Source organism: Aedes albopictus, chromosome 3 (genome assembly GCF_035046485.1).
Source record: "Aedes albopictus strain Foshan chromosome 3, AalbF5, whole genome shotgun sequence".
Lineage (NCBI taxonomy): Eukaryota > Metazoa > Arthropoda > Insecta > Diptera > Culicidae > Aedes > Aedes albopictus.
Window position 1 is genome coordinate 339,918,298 of NC_085138.1, and position 16,124 is coordinate 339,934,421.

Consider the following 16,124-nt stretch of genomic DNA (forward strand, 5'->3'; position numbering starts at 1 on the left):
AAATAGAATCCGAGAAGGATGGAAAATACTCTGGGTGAGACAAAAATCTTTCATCCAAAAGATCATACCAATTTCACTGCAATGGCCGAATCCCGAAGAGCCCAGGTTATTCTGTCGAAACTGGGAATAGGGCATACTAGAATCTCTCCATGTAACTGTTCGGCCTTTTCAGAATCGAATGCAATAGAGTACTTCATCGCAAATTGCAGGACTCTGAAGGTCAGTACACAATTACGGATATTAAAAGCGCCCTATTTCCAAATGAGGTATGGCAAACAACTCCAGTTCCTGCATCTTGCCCATTTCTGTCCCCTGTGACTTCCAACTTGGGACCTGAGGGAGACCACACCATAGGAACTCTATGTTGAACATGACCGGATTCACAAGCCAAAGTGACTGACCAGCAATGAAGAACAGATTCCGATGGGTGTTGATAACCTCCACCAAATTAGATGATGAAAGACCCTGCCAGACCCGGACCTAGCAACCAGTTGCCAGTTCTTTCCTACACCTGTGCATGAAACTCTGTTGAGGCTGTTGCTTTTATTTGTGTCATTTTTTTTTTCTGGAGTATTTCAAAATGTTTGAGTCAGTATGTATTACCTTAACATTGGAAATAAAAAGTTGTTGCAGCCCATCAGCGGCTTGCAACAACCGATATGATATTGTTGTACACAGTTGAGGTGCGTCGTTTGTCATGTCTCTCAGTTTGAATAACAAACGTATATCGTGCAACAGTTATATACACGATAATACAGCAAAGATATTTATTTTTGTTGCTTATGGTAAGCAATAAAGATAAAGATACACTTTTTTTTTGTTCATACATAATGAAGCGCTGTTTTTGTCATTGTTTTTTCGTAGCATCAAATTATTGATACACTGGAAAGACCCTACCAGACCCGGACCTAGCCACCAGTTGCCAGCTCTTTCCTACACCTGTGCATGAAACTCTGTTGAGACCTTTCCCTCTTTTGGAACCCTCACCCAATTTTCGAAGAGATGAAACTGCCAAGGGCTTAAAATCACTATTATAAAGAAATAATAATAATTTGCCATTCCTGCCTTTTGTTTTTTTAGCTTCTGTAGCCGAATTCCGGCGCACTATTTCTTCAAAGAAAAGAAATTTCTGCTTTTTCACATTGAATTTTCTTCCTTGTCGGTTCATCTTTCAGTTTTTTAGCTTTCTGGCTGTTTCAATCTTGATAATTTTCCATTCCAATGAACTTACTACGCATAAGCTAACATTATGTAAAGCTAAACAAATTGAAACCATGTTCGGAGAATCTGTTCAAAATAGATCATGTTTAAAGAAACCAAGTAAAACAACAACAACTTTATGTTTTACTGTTTCTACTAGGTATTTTTGTCCATCTAATTATAAATTTGTCATCGAAAGGGTCATGACTTGTGAGTGCTTTTAGTACATACACTGTGAAGCACTGAAGTAGCAAGCGTGCCGTCACACTTGAATGCAATTGCGCGATTTGTTGAATAATGGTTTCCAAGGTCAGAGCGCATAGCTTTGCATTCCTAGTAAACCGCGTGTCGCGTATGCGTACGTTATGTTCTTTCTGTTGAACCATCACCCTAATAAAAGATCGATTGTGTCTTTTCTGTCTCTGCTCCCACAGAATTCCGTCGACGAGATGGAGCGGAAGAAGGAGAAAATTATGCTGCTCTCGTTGCAACGGCGGCAGCAAGCCGAGGAAGCCAAAGCCCGCAAAGAGATCGAAGCCATGCAGCGGAGGGAGAAGGAACGCGAAAAGGAGGAGGAACGGACACGCAAAAAAGAGGAACAGTTTGCCAGACGGCAGGCCATCCTCGAAGCGCACAAACTCAAAAAGGCCATCGAAGAAGCGGAGAGAGAAGTATGTTTCTTTTTAGAAGGAGTGAAAAATCGTAGGAACGAATATCATCAGATCAAGATCAAAACAATAACAAATTTCACAATTCGTAATGCAATTGACATGTTTCTTTTTTCATGAATCATATTGAATGACGCTCTAAAAACAAAGTAAAAACTGAAAACGAGTACCTACCAAAGTTTATAATTTCTGAGTAAGACTTTGATACTTTGAACAACAAAATTTAGTATTATTCCTTTTTCAGGCATTTTGTTCAAATTATGCTCTATTGAAAGAGCACATTTTGAAACAAATATTCGAAAAATAATTATTTTCTTGTATTCTTTGTTGTTAGAAGTAAGAATTTATAAATTTTACTATTTGTGTTTAATTATTACTTTGTTTTTACTGTGTTATTCAATATGATTATTTAAAAAGAAATATGTGTTCTGTGTGAAATTGTATGGCTTTCAACTAAAGACATACCATTATATTTCATACTTAGTTTTGCAGTTCAAAAACCTTAAATCGTGACCAAAACAATTTTCCCTCAAACATCCGCAGGGTAAGACCATCGATCGGGAACTCCTGATCAAGCACCAGCAGAGCCAAGCTCAGCTGCAACAGTCCAGCCGAGGAGGAGGAGGCGGACACGACAGTATGCACCACCAAACCTCATCGACATCGTCGGCGGCGGCCAAGATGCGTCCGCAGAAACTCACCCGGCCGCGACCGAAGACGATACACGTCGAGACGGGCTCGGTTGACCTGAGCGAAACCTCCAGCCTTAGTAGTCGGGGTAAGAAGGGATCCAACTCGAATCTGACCGGTAAGTATTGATCTGCCCATCTGATGTTGATGTTTTCTGTGACCTTCATACTACCTACGGTGTTATCAGTGTCTTGTCCGATTTTCTATGTGAGAAACTTAGAAGAAACACTTACTGCACAAGGCGCGCAATGAGGAAATACACATGAAACGCCAACAAATATCAATAGAATAGCTTGAGGTGGAAAGAATGCAATGAATTTTTTTATTATTAAATAGGGGAGCGTATCTTCGGCAGTTTTGTTTTCTTTGTCACGGGGGGTTTTTTGAAACCTGTTGAGCCGAGAGTTGGCCAATCAAGCTGAATTATATGACCAAGTTGCAATCAACATGGCCACCAAAAACCCCCTATGACGAAGAGAACAAACCTGCCGATAATACTCTAAGTCACCCTAGTAAATATGCTATGTAATCGAACAAAACCCGTTTCTACGTATTGGATTTGTCGTACCATTTCCATATTAAACCATATCCGCCCGCCTAAGCATCATTTTAAAGTGAAAAAGACTTGAGAAGGTATTCAGAACTATTATAAAATCAAAATAAAATCATTTAGGTTTTTTAACGGTTCTCAAAACCTTCTCAAAATTATCAGTTCATTGAAAGGATGCTTGGACGGCGTTATATTTATAGGACAGTACTTTTGATGTGAATATCAATGTTTAGCCATACTATCTTCACAGAAGTTGTTCAAAAGATCAATAGATCTTACTTGGCGAACAATTTACTTCAGGATCTGTTCACTAGGTGGTGCAAATTTTGCTGCAAGGATTACAACAGAGACTGCAATTTATAAGCAGTTTTTGCGTTGATACATCGACCATGCTGAAAGATATGTAAGGTAGTTGGAATCGTTGGAAGCATTGTTCATCTGATTCTGATTGTAAACCATTTATCAAAGATATCTCTACTTTGACTTAGATGGCGCTACTGTTCAATTAGGTTGTTTTACCAATATTTCAGTCTAACAAAAAGATACAATTTTGGTGTTTTCTGCAATAAGATGTTCAGCTAGCCAAACGCCTGTTGCGCAGGGCTGCAAATAACATTTTCTCCGGGGTTCATCTTTGTAATTATTTTCTTCCATGTATTACTCCTGGGATGCTATAATGATTTCTCCCGCAACTTCTTCCTAGATTTCTCCAAGGATTTTACCCTAGATTCTTAGTTTCTCTTAAATATTCTTCTTAGAACTGTTACTGGGTTTCACCCTAGGACTCCTCACGGAAGTACTTAAGGAATTCTTCCCGGCATTCCTCCTGGAAGTACTAAAGAGTCTCTTACTGGTATTACTCCAGGGATTCCTACCGCGGATCCTCTAGAGATTGTCCTAAGGATTCCTCCAGGGATTTTTTCCAAGCTTCCTTTGGGATTCTTTCCTCCCGGGTTTCCTCCTTTAGCTATTTTTCTCGGAACTCTTACCGGGTTTTATCGCAAGATTCCTCCCGGGAGTACTCAAGAGACTCATCATGCCTACAGAGATTCCTCTTGGGAGTACTCTAGGGACTTTTCCCGCTGTTCCTCCAGGGATTCCTTTAGGGATTTCCTTAAGGATTCATCCTGATGTTTATCCAGGGATTCTTCTATAGTTTCCTTTAGGATTTTTTGCGGATCTCTTCACAGGAAACCCGAGATTTCTTTAGGGATTCATCCAAGGACTCCTCACTAAACTCTTCCCGGGTTTTTCCTGGAACTCTTAACGAGTTTCATCATATGATTCCTTCCGGGAGTACTCAAGATACTCTTCATGGGATTACTACGGAGATTCCTCCTAGAAGTACTCAAGATACTTTTCCCGGAGTTCCTTTAAGGATTCCCTTAAGAATTCATCCCGATATTCCTCCAAGGAATCTTCTCTAGTTTCCTTAATGATTCTTCCTAGTACTATTCATAGGAAACCCGTGATTGCTTTAAAGATCTATCCAAGAATTCATCACGAAACTTTCGAAACTCTTCCCGGTTTTTTTCTTTCAGTGATTCAGGATTCAAGATTCTTCATGGAATTCCTACAGAAATTCCTCCTGGGAGTACTCAAGAGACTTTTCCCGGTGTTCCTTCAAGGATCCCTTTAGAACCCTCTAAGGATGCATTCTGATATTCATTCAGGGATTCTTTTCTAGTGTTTTTAGGATTCTTCCCGGAACTTTTCACAGGAAATCCAACAATGTTTCCAAAATTCCTCACGATATTCCTTCCCAGAGTACTTAAGGAACTTTTCTAGGAATTTTTCTTTTGATTCCTTCCTGGATTTTTTCCAGGATTCCAAACGGTGTTCCTCCCGGGTTTCCTCAAAGAATTTCTTGAGGGATTCATCCAAGGTTTCCTCCCGGGATTTCTACTAGATTTTCTTTCGACATTTCTTCCGGAAGTACTCAAGGGACTCTTCCTAGAATTCTTCCCGTGGTTTTTCTCGGGATTCTTCCGGGGACTCCCATAAATATCCCTCAGGAATTCCTACCGGACTTCCTTCAGGGGTTCCTCATGAAAATCATGCCGAGAATCCTCCAAAGAATCCTTCAGTGGTTCTTTCCGGGATGGCTTCAGTTTTTTTTATCTGTATTAACGAGATTTTTAGCCCTAGGCTAGTTCATCTCGGGACCCACGCTTCACTTCCCTTCCGAAGGAAGAACTCACTTTTTGTGAGTTTGTCGGGAGTGGGATTCGATCCCAGGTCCTCGGCGTGAAAGGCATGCGCTTTAACCATCACACCAGGTCCGCTCCACACATGGCTTCAGTATTCCACAAAAGATTCACTTATGTATGGTTCCGAGTCTACTCCCGGGATTCCATCAATGATTACTTCAGATTTTTTTTTTCCGTAATTATTCCTGGTGTTTGGTTTCTGGTCCTCATCTTCTCTGAGAGTGGACTATATTTTGATACTTGGGGTTGTGATTGCCTGAAAAGGGCTGATGTGGATATATCAACACCAGGATTTCCTTCAGCTATTTCTCCAGCAATTCTACCCAGGATCCCTTCAAGGTTTCTTACAGGGATTTCTTCCTGAATTTGTCTCATGATTTCTCCAGGGATACCTCCAAGGATCCCTCTAGAGATTCCTCCAGGGATTCTTCCAGAAATTCTTCCCAAGTTTGTTTTTGGGATTCTTCCCGTAAAACTTTTACCGGATTTCCTCCTGGGATTCCTATAGGGATTTCTCCCGGGAGACCTTCCTGTATTTCGCCAGGGATTCCTGGAGGTATGTACCCAACTAACATTTTCAGCGCTATAAGCTTCAGTCATTTGCTTTCTGTTGTGTAACCATCGAGTAAAAGCAGTCAACGCTGAATAAAAGGAAAGCTAGTCAAATATAAATCATAAGCTAATACACGACTGCAAAACAAGCACCATACAGCTACCAAACTCGGTTTTCAGAAATCCATTGCTTGTCACTGGGGCTGCCTTTACTCCACCCTATTCCAACTCCGGGAGATTTCCCGGAAGATGTGAAAACTTGAACACATTGAATAGGAGTCCCCACTAACAAAACAGCTGCTACTATACAGTACAATTCATTATACTGACAAATCCCCAAACCAGCAGCGCTTTAAAGGCCGTTATGCGATTTCAATACGGCTAGAAGGTGTAATAAAGAAACTGTTGGTTTACCAACACGGCTTGTCGGATATAAACATTATTGTCAAAACAAACTTTAAGCGGGATATATAGCTACTACACAAATTCTTTACAACTATCCATGTATGTGCTGTGAAATTATTTGGGTTGCTTTTATTGCACTTTAATTCAATGCCGGAAGATTTGCCGGATGATGTGCAAATCGAGTAAGAGTCCCAGCCACTACAACAGCTGCTTTTATACAGTACGTTTTGTAATGTTGCCAAAACACAAAACAGCAGCGCTTCGTAGCCGTTTAAAGAACACACCGAGAAAAATTTCTACTCAATGACTGAGTTGGCCTTACTCATAAATCGAAAAATCCTTTGTTTTCTTACTCAGTTTCGGCTAAAAGTGGGACAACCCATTGGCAATGGGTTGTCCCACTTTTGACGGAAACTGAGTAAGAAAACAAAGGATTTTTCGATTTCTGAGTAAGACCAACTCAGCCACTGAGTAGAAATTTTTCCCTGTGCACTCTTTCAGCTAGAAGCTGTGAAGAAGAATCTGTTGGCGCAACCACACAGCTTGTTCAATGTAAACATTATTGCGTTTGACGTTTCACAAGCTTTTACAGCAAGATGACGTTGGGTAAGGTTTCTTGTGGCAAAATTATGAAGCCTTGCCTGGAGTAAAACAAAACGGGCTATTTTCTATGTTATTTATATATAGTAGTGTGGCATCGAGGACATCATCGGGACCAGTGGATACGGAGATCGGGAGTTCGATTCCAAGTAGCGGCAAGTACTTTAATTATTCAATTTTAAAAATGATAATTCCAGATCCACATGTATTGCGTCACGGTATCCATAACCTAATTATATTTAATCGTTTAATTTGGGGATGCCGTAAAACTATTACTTAACAACTGCGAAAAGGCTGAAAAAGCGCCTTCTCAAGATGTTATTCAGTTAGTGGTTACATAGGAGCCGAGAAAAGAGCTATGACTAGGTGGCATAGAAGCTGATCGCACAGCATGTACAAGCTGATTAAGTTCGCCAGATTCATTGGTATAGGGCTTGCATAGAAGCTTCCGTCCATATGTACAACACAGTAACTCAGCATTAAGCCGTATTAGGGACGCTTTGTTGACGTTTACATTCACAATAAATGTTAGTTGGGTATTCTTATCAATATTCATTTAGGGATTCTTGCCGTAACTCTTTCCGAGTTTTGTTAAAGGATTCTTTCCGGAATTTCTATAGCGATATCCCTAAGGATTCTCCCTGAAATTCCTCCTGGGATTCCTATACGGATTTCTACCGGGATACCTCCCTGGATTTCTCCAGGGATTTTCCCAAATTTCTTTCGTGCATTCCTGCCGGAACTGTTACCTGGCTTCATCAAAGGATTCCTCCTGGGATTTCCACAAGGATTCCTCCAGGGAATACTCAAGCGATTCTTCCCGGAATTCTTTTAGAGACTCGTGGTGCTACAGGAATTGCCCTAAAAAATTTTACCTATTTTCCTTTAGGAATTCTTCCCGGAACTATTCACGGGTTACCTTAAGGGATTCCTCCAGTGATTTTTTTCTTCAGGAATTACTACAGGATTTTCTCCCGGAATTATTCTTACGTTTCGTCTTAGTATTTCTTCTAGAATTATCCCAGAGGTTCTTCCACAGAATCCTGCAGGGGTTGCTTCTCCCAGGTTTCCATCAAAGATTCATTCGTAGAATTGTGTTTCCGAAATTACTCAAGGGATTTTTCTGGTATTTCTCCCACAGTTTCAAGGTTTGCTACAGAGATTCCACCGAAGTTTTCTCCATGGATTTTTCCAAGAATCGCTTCAACGTTTCCTCTTGCTTTTCAAAAATTTATTCTGGACTCAAAAGATGTATTCTGGGATTGTATCAGAAATTTCTCTCGGGATTCTTTCGAGGATTCATTCCGGGATTCCATTAAAGATTTCCTCATGGATGTTATCCAGGATTCTTCTTGAGATTTCTTTAGGTATTTTCTTTGTAAATATATTCCTTGAACCCCTGTAGGTTTTCTTCTCGTTAATCATCCCGAGTTTCCTTCTGAGATTCCTTTCGGGTTTCTTACAGGGATTCCTTCCGGGAATCCGGAAGGATTTGTTTCTCCTCCAGTTTTGTTTGTTGTTCCTCCAGTCATTCCTACCAGAGTTTTCTGTTGAATTCCTTCATGGATGTTTTAGGAATTTTTCCATCGATTCTTCAGGGATTCCTACCAGTATAGCTCCCGGATTTTTTCCCAGGATTTTTTTTCAAAATTCCTGAGAAGTAATGTATAGATGATGGGATAAAGAGAATGGAGAAAAAGAAAAGAGGAAATGATAGAATAAGGAATGGATTTCATAGACTTGCTAGTTACATTTGCTAGTGAAACATGATACCACCTTACTATTATATCTTTTTTTTTCGAACAACTATCCTCTGTTCCTTTGACTTGTTATTAGTTATTTTGCTATGGGTAGATCATAGCAGTGGTTTGGATTTTGTACTACAATACAGTTCTAATAAGCACTCATACGTTGAGGACCCAATTTGAAGATTTAGTAATTTTAAAGTTTTAATTTTGTGTTATCTTGGGTGTTAACAGATTAATCTGATTATATTCTATTGTACAGTTTTCAGAGTTCGTTTTGTGGCGTGATGCCAATCGAAACTGTTTTTTCAACGCGGTAATCTGTTATACTCGTTAAAATCGACGCAACCGAGTTTTTAATGGTTGATTCGCTATTTCATTGTACTCTTCCATCTCTTCGCTAATACAATGTGGTAAATTTGCGCTTCATTGTATCATCACGCTACGTGACAGAAAGTTTCTCAATGTGTGTTTTCCCTATATGTTAAGGCTACCCACCCAACTATGAACAGAGACAATTTTTTTTTCTTTTAGTCATTACAGTTAGTTTTAGTACCCTGTTTTAATCCTTCTTAACACAAATCGTATGTTTCCTTCTCTAATTTCCGTTTTATTTTTAAACCTTTCCGTTTCCATTTGTATTTTCTGTTCCTTTTGTGCTTTTGTGTGCGTACGTACTTGAACGCGCGGCGGGCTTATTGTTCTACGCCACATCATCATTGTTGTTGTGTGGGCGACTGTGGGTGGTTATTCAGGAATCGGCCTGCACAGCTCAAACTCCATGCGACGAGATTACTACCGAGGATCGCAGGACTCATTAGCGATAAGAGGTAATGTATATATTGTGAATCCTGATTTGCATTTCCGTGTTTTTGTTTTGTAGTACGTTGGTTCTGTTTTTTAGTTATGATTTTTTGTTTGTTTGTGAATATTTTGATTATTATGTTGTTGTAAAGTATGATTTAGATGTTTCGTTTTTATTTACGATTTGTTGTAAACGTCTCGCGTCCTGAATTGTTCGGATTGCGGTGTATGCCATGTCTTCGTTTTCGTGAAATGTGTCATTACTATTAGTATAAGATCAAACTGAGCAACGATGTGAATTGTTTGCACGAAAGTTGATGGTGGTGGCATTTCAATGTATGCGTCTACATAAAACCTATTTGTCTGTGTTCAATCTCTTTATATCATCTTATTACTGTTTGGTTTCTATTTTTTAAGGAGATATTTTACATGAATAGCAAATGCAAGCAAGTTGAGCTGGTACATACCACATTGATAATTATTAGTTGTTATACTGCTGGATTATTATTAATATGCTTATTCAAATGCGATAAGGATTCAATGGGTTTTTTGGTAGAAAATGATCGGAGTGATTCTACCTGCTTATGTATTCTACCCACAAGTATTCCAAGATTCAAATTCTACAAAAAATACACATTCCTAGTACCATTTGCTAGAGCTTCATACCACTAGGTCTGCCTCTGTCTCTATCCCCAATCATGTTTTTTTAAAATTTCATTGTATTTGTGAATTTTACCTAAAGCTATTTCTTCACACACCCTAATCATGTGCTCCATATTATTAGTAGAACCAACCCTCCGAGGACCGCAAAGCGATCTAAGGCATGTGGAAAAAGTTATTGACTAAAACCCGAATGGGGAGCCAACGCTGTTTAACATGTAAGGGATAACAATAAATAATAAAATCTCGTCATTTTATCGATCGGGAGGGGCTTAATAACTTTTTCCACGAACGTCGCATCGGTTTGCGGTCTTTGGAGGTCTGATTCCTCGTGAAGTTTTCTACAGAAATCATTCATCGACTTATTTTTAGGGATCTAGGGGTGACTCCTAGCGATTTTTCTTTGCAGAAGTAAAATTTCTCCATAGTGAATCGTATGAAAAACTAAGAATGGCGGGCGCTAAAATATAGTTTTTCCGAACGATCTGTAATTTTGCACAGTTGATATGGAACCAAAGTGGAACTCAAAAAGTATACAGGAGTTAGAGTTTTCCATTTTTTGTATTTTCCCATATAAACCGTGTACCAGGCTAGTGTCCATACTGCCCCGCCTACCCCTATTACCGAACTTTTGGTAAACATTGCCTGAACTTTGGTTAAATTGAGCTGGAATTCGGTAAGCCAAACTTTTACCTACACACTTCGAAAAAATCTTGTAATTTTGTGTCATTTTACGCCGACATATGACAGCGAGCCAAATGACACAAAATAAAGTTTGATCTTATTTTTACATGATACTGATTCAAGCGGGTTTGTAATTTTACCGCAATCATCTACTGCCGTTAGCATAACCTCAATCCCTTCGTTTTTTTTTACCAGAATTTCATTTCCCAGATTTTCTTTAGTATTGAATAAAATACAGACTAGACAACTGCTTTACATAAACTTTATTCAGTTATTTATCACTATAAGTGCAAAACGTTTCAAACACTGCTTTCCATATTGGTAAATCACTTGATCTGGAAGTTCTCTTTCCGCAACGCAGATTCTCACTGCCCTGCTGTTGTCAACTGTATCTGTAGAAACAGTATCGTGACGCATGCTGCCGTCCTCTTGGCCGTCCTTTTTCGATATATCCAAGATTTTCACTATATTCACTACACAAATAGATACTCAGTTTTCTAATTAAAGACTAAAAACGTACCGCGGATGATGTTCCATAAATCACAAAGTAACTAGCACGACGGAGTTTGACGTTTCGTTGTCAACAAACATAGCCCAAGTCGATTGCGTTATGTTTAATGTAAATTTATGGACCATAAAACTGAAAAATAAGTGTCGTGTTTAAATGTTGCTGGAACTCACTTAAAAACAAGTTCAAAATGCCTATAATGTATCTGAAAATGATTGACTCAGCATTCTTGTCTTCAAAGACGTAATAATAAATCATATTTCCGTTTGTGTCATGACTGATTACGTCAGTTTCTTCAATTAGGTCATTAGTAAAACTGAGATTTTCTTAGTGTGTAGATAACAACACGTTATAAGGCGTCTGGGATTTCAGAGGGTTTTATGAGGATCAACACCCCTGAATGTTCTGAGGAATGTTTTACGGCATTCCAGGGCGATTCAAAAGCCTTTAAGGTGTGTTTTAGGGCTTTGAGATGTCGTCATAGGGTTAGAGGAGCGTTTTAGTGAGCTTAATAGAGCTTCAGAGACGTAACGTTTCTAACCGTGAAACACTTCCAAAACTCCATGGAATGTCCCGAAATCTCCTAATACGCCCCTCCTGAGTTGCTCCTCAAACCCCTTGAAACGCCCCTCTGGGCCTTTCCTAAAACTCCTTCAAATGCCCTGGATGTCTCCTGAAACCCTTTTCCTGAAACCTCCTGAAACCCCCGTTAAACGCCATGGAATCCCCAGAGACCTCTAGAAATGCTACCGAAACTGCTTGTAACGCTTGAGATCGCTAAAACGCTCCTGAAACTCCTTTGAAACGCTCCTGAAGCGCCCCTGATAGCCCCTTGAAGCTCCCTAGGGCTTAAGGGTATCATCAGGCGCTCATAGAACCTGAAACTCCCCGAAATGTCATAAAACGCAGCAAACCTAAAACGCCTTGAAATCTCCCTGTGACCTCAGGAAATGTTCCTGAAAGTCCCTGTTACGCTTATTGAACCTCAAAGCCTTCGTGAAACTGACCTGATGAGAACCCGAGCAAAGTCTGATAGCAAATTGAAAACTAATTTTGAGGTTGTGATATTCTGAATTTGGAAAACTCAGGTTTTGGTTAAAACATCAAACTTAAGTGCAAATTGATAACTATTTTCCCTTAATTATCATAGATTCTAACTTTTCCGCGTACTGCATCTGCCATATTCGAGTGCATTCTTCCAAAAGTTTAAGGCTTCGCTTTGTGTCTTCTATTGTTCCTTCCAACAATGATTTAGTTAGGATGTTGGGTTTTTTTCCTTTGTCGAAATTTATTGGACCCTTTTCCTTCGGAATACAAACACTTATTGAAGGCAGATTTTTTTCGATCAGCTTCAATAAGTGCTTCAATCAGCTGCTGCCATATATTAAATTTAGTTGTAAACTATAACATACTGCTATTCACATCTTAAGTAATTCCCGAAGAAGCAGCTTCCCAACATACACACACCTTGTGTATTTTCTCCACTGAATCTATTATTCAAATCGTATTAGATTGTCTATTATCTCTTTCAAGATTTTATTTTCGGTGTTGCCAGTTTCACTACATATTTTAAGAATGAGGCGATACTCGTCAGGGACTGTTCGTAAAGCCTGTATTCGCAATAATCGGGACACAGAAATACAGCTGTAACTCTGCAAAAGATACATTAAAATTGTTCAAAATTTGTCTAATAACATCTTAAAATGTGTTCATTCCACCTACCAAATTTCATGTGAATCGGTGTATTACTTTTTGTTGTAGCAACGAAAGAGTAAAATGTGCGCCATTGAATTTTGTACAGCCCCTAGTTTTGCTTGTCAGCGCTGTAACTTTGGAATTTGGCAAAGGAAATGGCTGAAATTTTGAACACAAACCTCTCAATCCACATTTGTTGCATAGGCAAAATTTCAAAAAAAATCGATGCACTATCAACAATTTTATAGTCGAAACATGTATTGGGACTAAACGTGATTTTAGCCTTTCAGACAGTAATAAGTCAGCACCCTTTATTGCTTCGATTGTACTATTGAAAGTACTGTACCAATAATCATTAAATTTTGCAGGCATAGTATACACATAATCAATTAGCTTCTGTGAAAATTTCATGAAAATTGACAGAGAAATTTAAAAGTTATGAATAGGCAAAAATCGCACATGTAAAACACGAAAAATTTTCACTAACACTCAACCCTATCAACACCAGTAGCTTTCAAACCAATTGATCAAAGTTAATGAAATTTTGCAAGAAAGTGTCTCTATAAGTATCATAACTACTAACGAAATATAATAACTATCATCACAGAACTTTGAACTGTAGCGTAGAAGAACCATCTAGTATGCGAATGAAAATTGATCATGATTGTACAAAATGCTTAAAACCACGTCTGTTTGTTTTTCATCCACAATTAAAAGTAATGCATCGATTTTTATGAAATTTGGTACAAATAATAAACATACACCAAAGAGTTCTCAGTCAATTATTTGGCCAATTTTATCGATTCATTACAGAACTACTGACGTACTTCTGTGTCCCGATTATTGCGGATACAGGCTTTAAACCACGTGACATGTCTATTTCCCCTCCCGCTCGTAGACTTTTGTTCACACAAAAATTTTGAAATTTGTAAGGAGTGTAGACTTTGACCAGACACCCCTCCCCCAAGGAATCTACGTGGTTTATGGTACGGCCCCGTACTACAATTCCTTAGAGAATTTTTCCAAGAGGTACTTGAGCATTTTTTTTCAGTTTTTCTTCCTCTCCCTGGAAGATTCCCATCTAAAGATTCTTTCAAGAATATCGCACATGGATTGTTCAGGCATTACTTAAAAATTTCTTAAAGCAATCGTGTAAGAATGCTTCTAGTGTATACTACCAAACACGTCCCCTTTTCTATCAGTTTTTTTTTTAAAGATATCTTTATGGATTTTGCCTTAAAAATGTCTCCCAAGTTTTTTTTTTTGCAAATTTTTCCACGAATCCAGTAGCTTTTGGCATATGATTTCGTCTGACGGGTTCTGCTGGCAGATATTTCTCCTAGAATGCCCTATGGATTTCTACATCGATCTCGCTAAAAATATTTTAAGGAATATTTTTGAAAAAAAAAAATGAACGAAAATTCTGACGAAACGTTTTTTAATTCATATGATGATGATGATGATGATGATTGTGTACCCACCATCAGCGCAAGGATTACCTATGGCTGCAGAGTCATACCGGAAGGGAATGATCTACCTGATGGTTTGTTGTAGCAGGGTAAGCTAAATTTACTGGAAACCTTCGGAAGACAACACGATGGTTGTTATCTCGTGACAAAGTCTGGCCACCCCACGAACATTTGTCCAGAAACCAGTTCATTTAGCTTCCTTAGGCTACCCCTCCCAATATCCCAAGTATCATATAATTTGAATATATTTAATTATGTAGTTGACCAATTACCTGATTTTACCTGAAACAATAAATATTATGATTATGATACATATAATTTTAATTAACCTACATTACAATTACAACTTTATTTACCTGAACAGCGCTGAAAAAAATGTTATTTTATTAAAGTTGAAGTTAAAATCCAGCAAATGGTATATTAGTAGTGAAAAAACATTATACAAAAATAAAAAAACACAGAAAAGTAAACTAAATTGTGATCTTATAATTTTCCAGCATTTAAAACAAACAAAGCTGGAAAATTAAGAAATCAAAATAGGTTATGGTAGATTTTACGCCGTAACGCACCATTATAAGGTGATCTACCCACGTTACGGGTAGAAACGTTTTTTAATTCATATGCAGATAAACTTTCTGCAATCAATATGAACGTTGTTATACGAATCAAAAGTTCTTCACTTAATGACCAATTAGTCAATTCCAGTTGAAAGTACCATATACATACTAGAATAAAAACAATCCGCAGCTCACCGAAAGGCGATGAAACGCTAACGATACGCCTATAACCTCCCTGAAGAAGGCCCAAACCAAGGGCCGAAACATCGGAAGATATAAAGTAACCCTGTGTTGGCTCTATTTCAAAGTAACAATTTGTAAATAATTTGTGTGGCTTCAAAAAAGTTCCTTGTGTGAGTGTAGCTGATCTGGCGATACTGAAGTAGCAACTGCGGGCGGTCAATCAAGCTCAATTGTGGCTTCAAAACAGTTTATGAGTTAATAACATAGCCTATACACTGAAAGCTCCATTCAAGTCGATGCATGGCTGATCAAAAATAATTTTCACCGTGCGAGCAATGACTAAACTGTACAGTTTTATATTTTTTGATAAATCTCCTTTGTCATGCAAAGTGTTATAAAATATAAAAGTCTTTAGTTTTGCCATTGCTTGTACGGTAAAAATTATTTTCGATCAGCCATGCATCAACTTAAATGGAGGTTTCAGTGTATTTTATTAGGCTTTATGAAGATTGTCAAAGCCTCCTCTAATCCATTTGATTCAACAGTTTTGTCATTTTATGATTATTAGATTTTATGATATAGGTATTTTGAGAATTGGATTGTATATTGCCAGTTTTTCGAAGAATTTGTTGAAATTATTCAAACATTCCTGGTTTTCTGAGATTTTTTAAAAGTTACTTGTAGTAAGTAATCCTCTTATTTACCCAGATAAGAGGTGCCAGATCATTTGGGCAAGGAAGTCCTTTTTTGGCCACTTTCCACCAGTCAGTTTCAAACCAATTGACTTGTTTTTTTTGTGTAATGCTTGATGCTATAACCCGGGCATAGAAAAATAACAAAAGAATTTGTTATTGGTTTGTTGGGCTAGAAGAACAAAAATTATAACTGATTTTGTACCGGAAAATAACTCAATAATAACTAATTTTGTCATTATAAGAACAAAT

General features: G+C 38.3%; 1 protein-coding gene across 1 annotated transcript in view; it reads left to right on the top strand.

The window, feature by feature from the left end:
- Window positions 1-1,621: 1,621 nt before the first annotated feature.
- Window positions 1,622-16,124, top strand: part of LOC134284294 (patronin-like) — a 57,042-nt gene continuing 42,539 nt past the window's right edge. Inside the window, exons 1-3 of the mRNA XM_062843091.1 lie at window positions 1,622-1,871; window positions 2,412-2,676; window positions 9,376-9,450. Of these exons, the coding sequence (XP_062699075.1) occupies window positions 1,650-1,871; window positions 2,412-2,676; window positions 9,376-9,450 (562 nt within the window). The 5' untranslated portion in view covers window positions 1,622-1,649. The remainder of the gene's footprint in view (window positions 1,872-2,411; window positions 2,677-9,375; window positions 9,451-16,124) is intronic.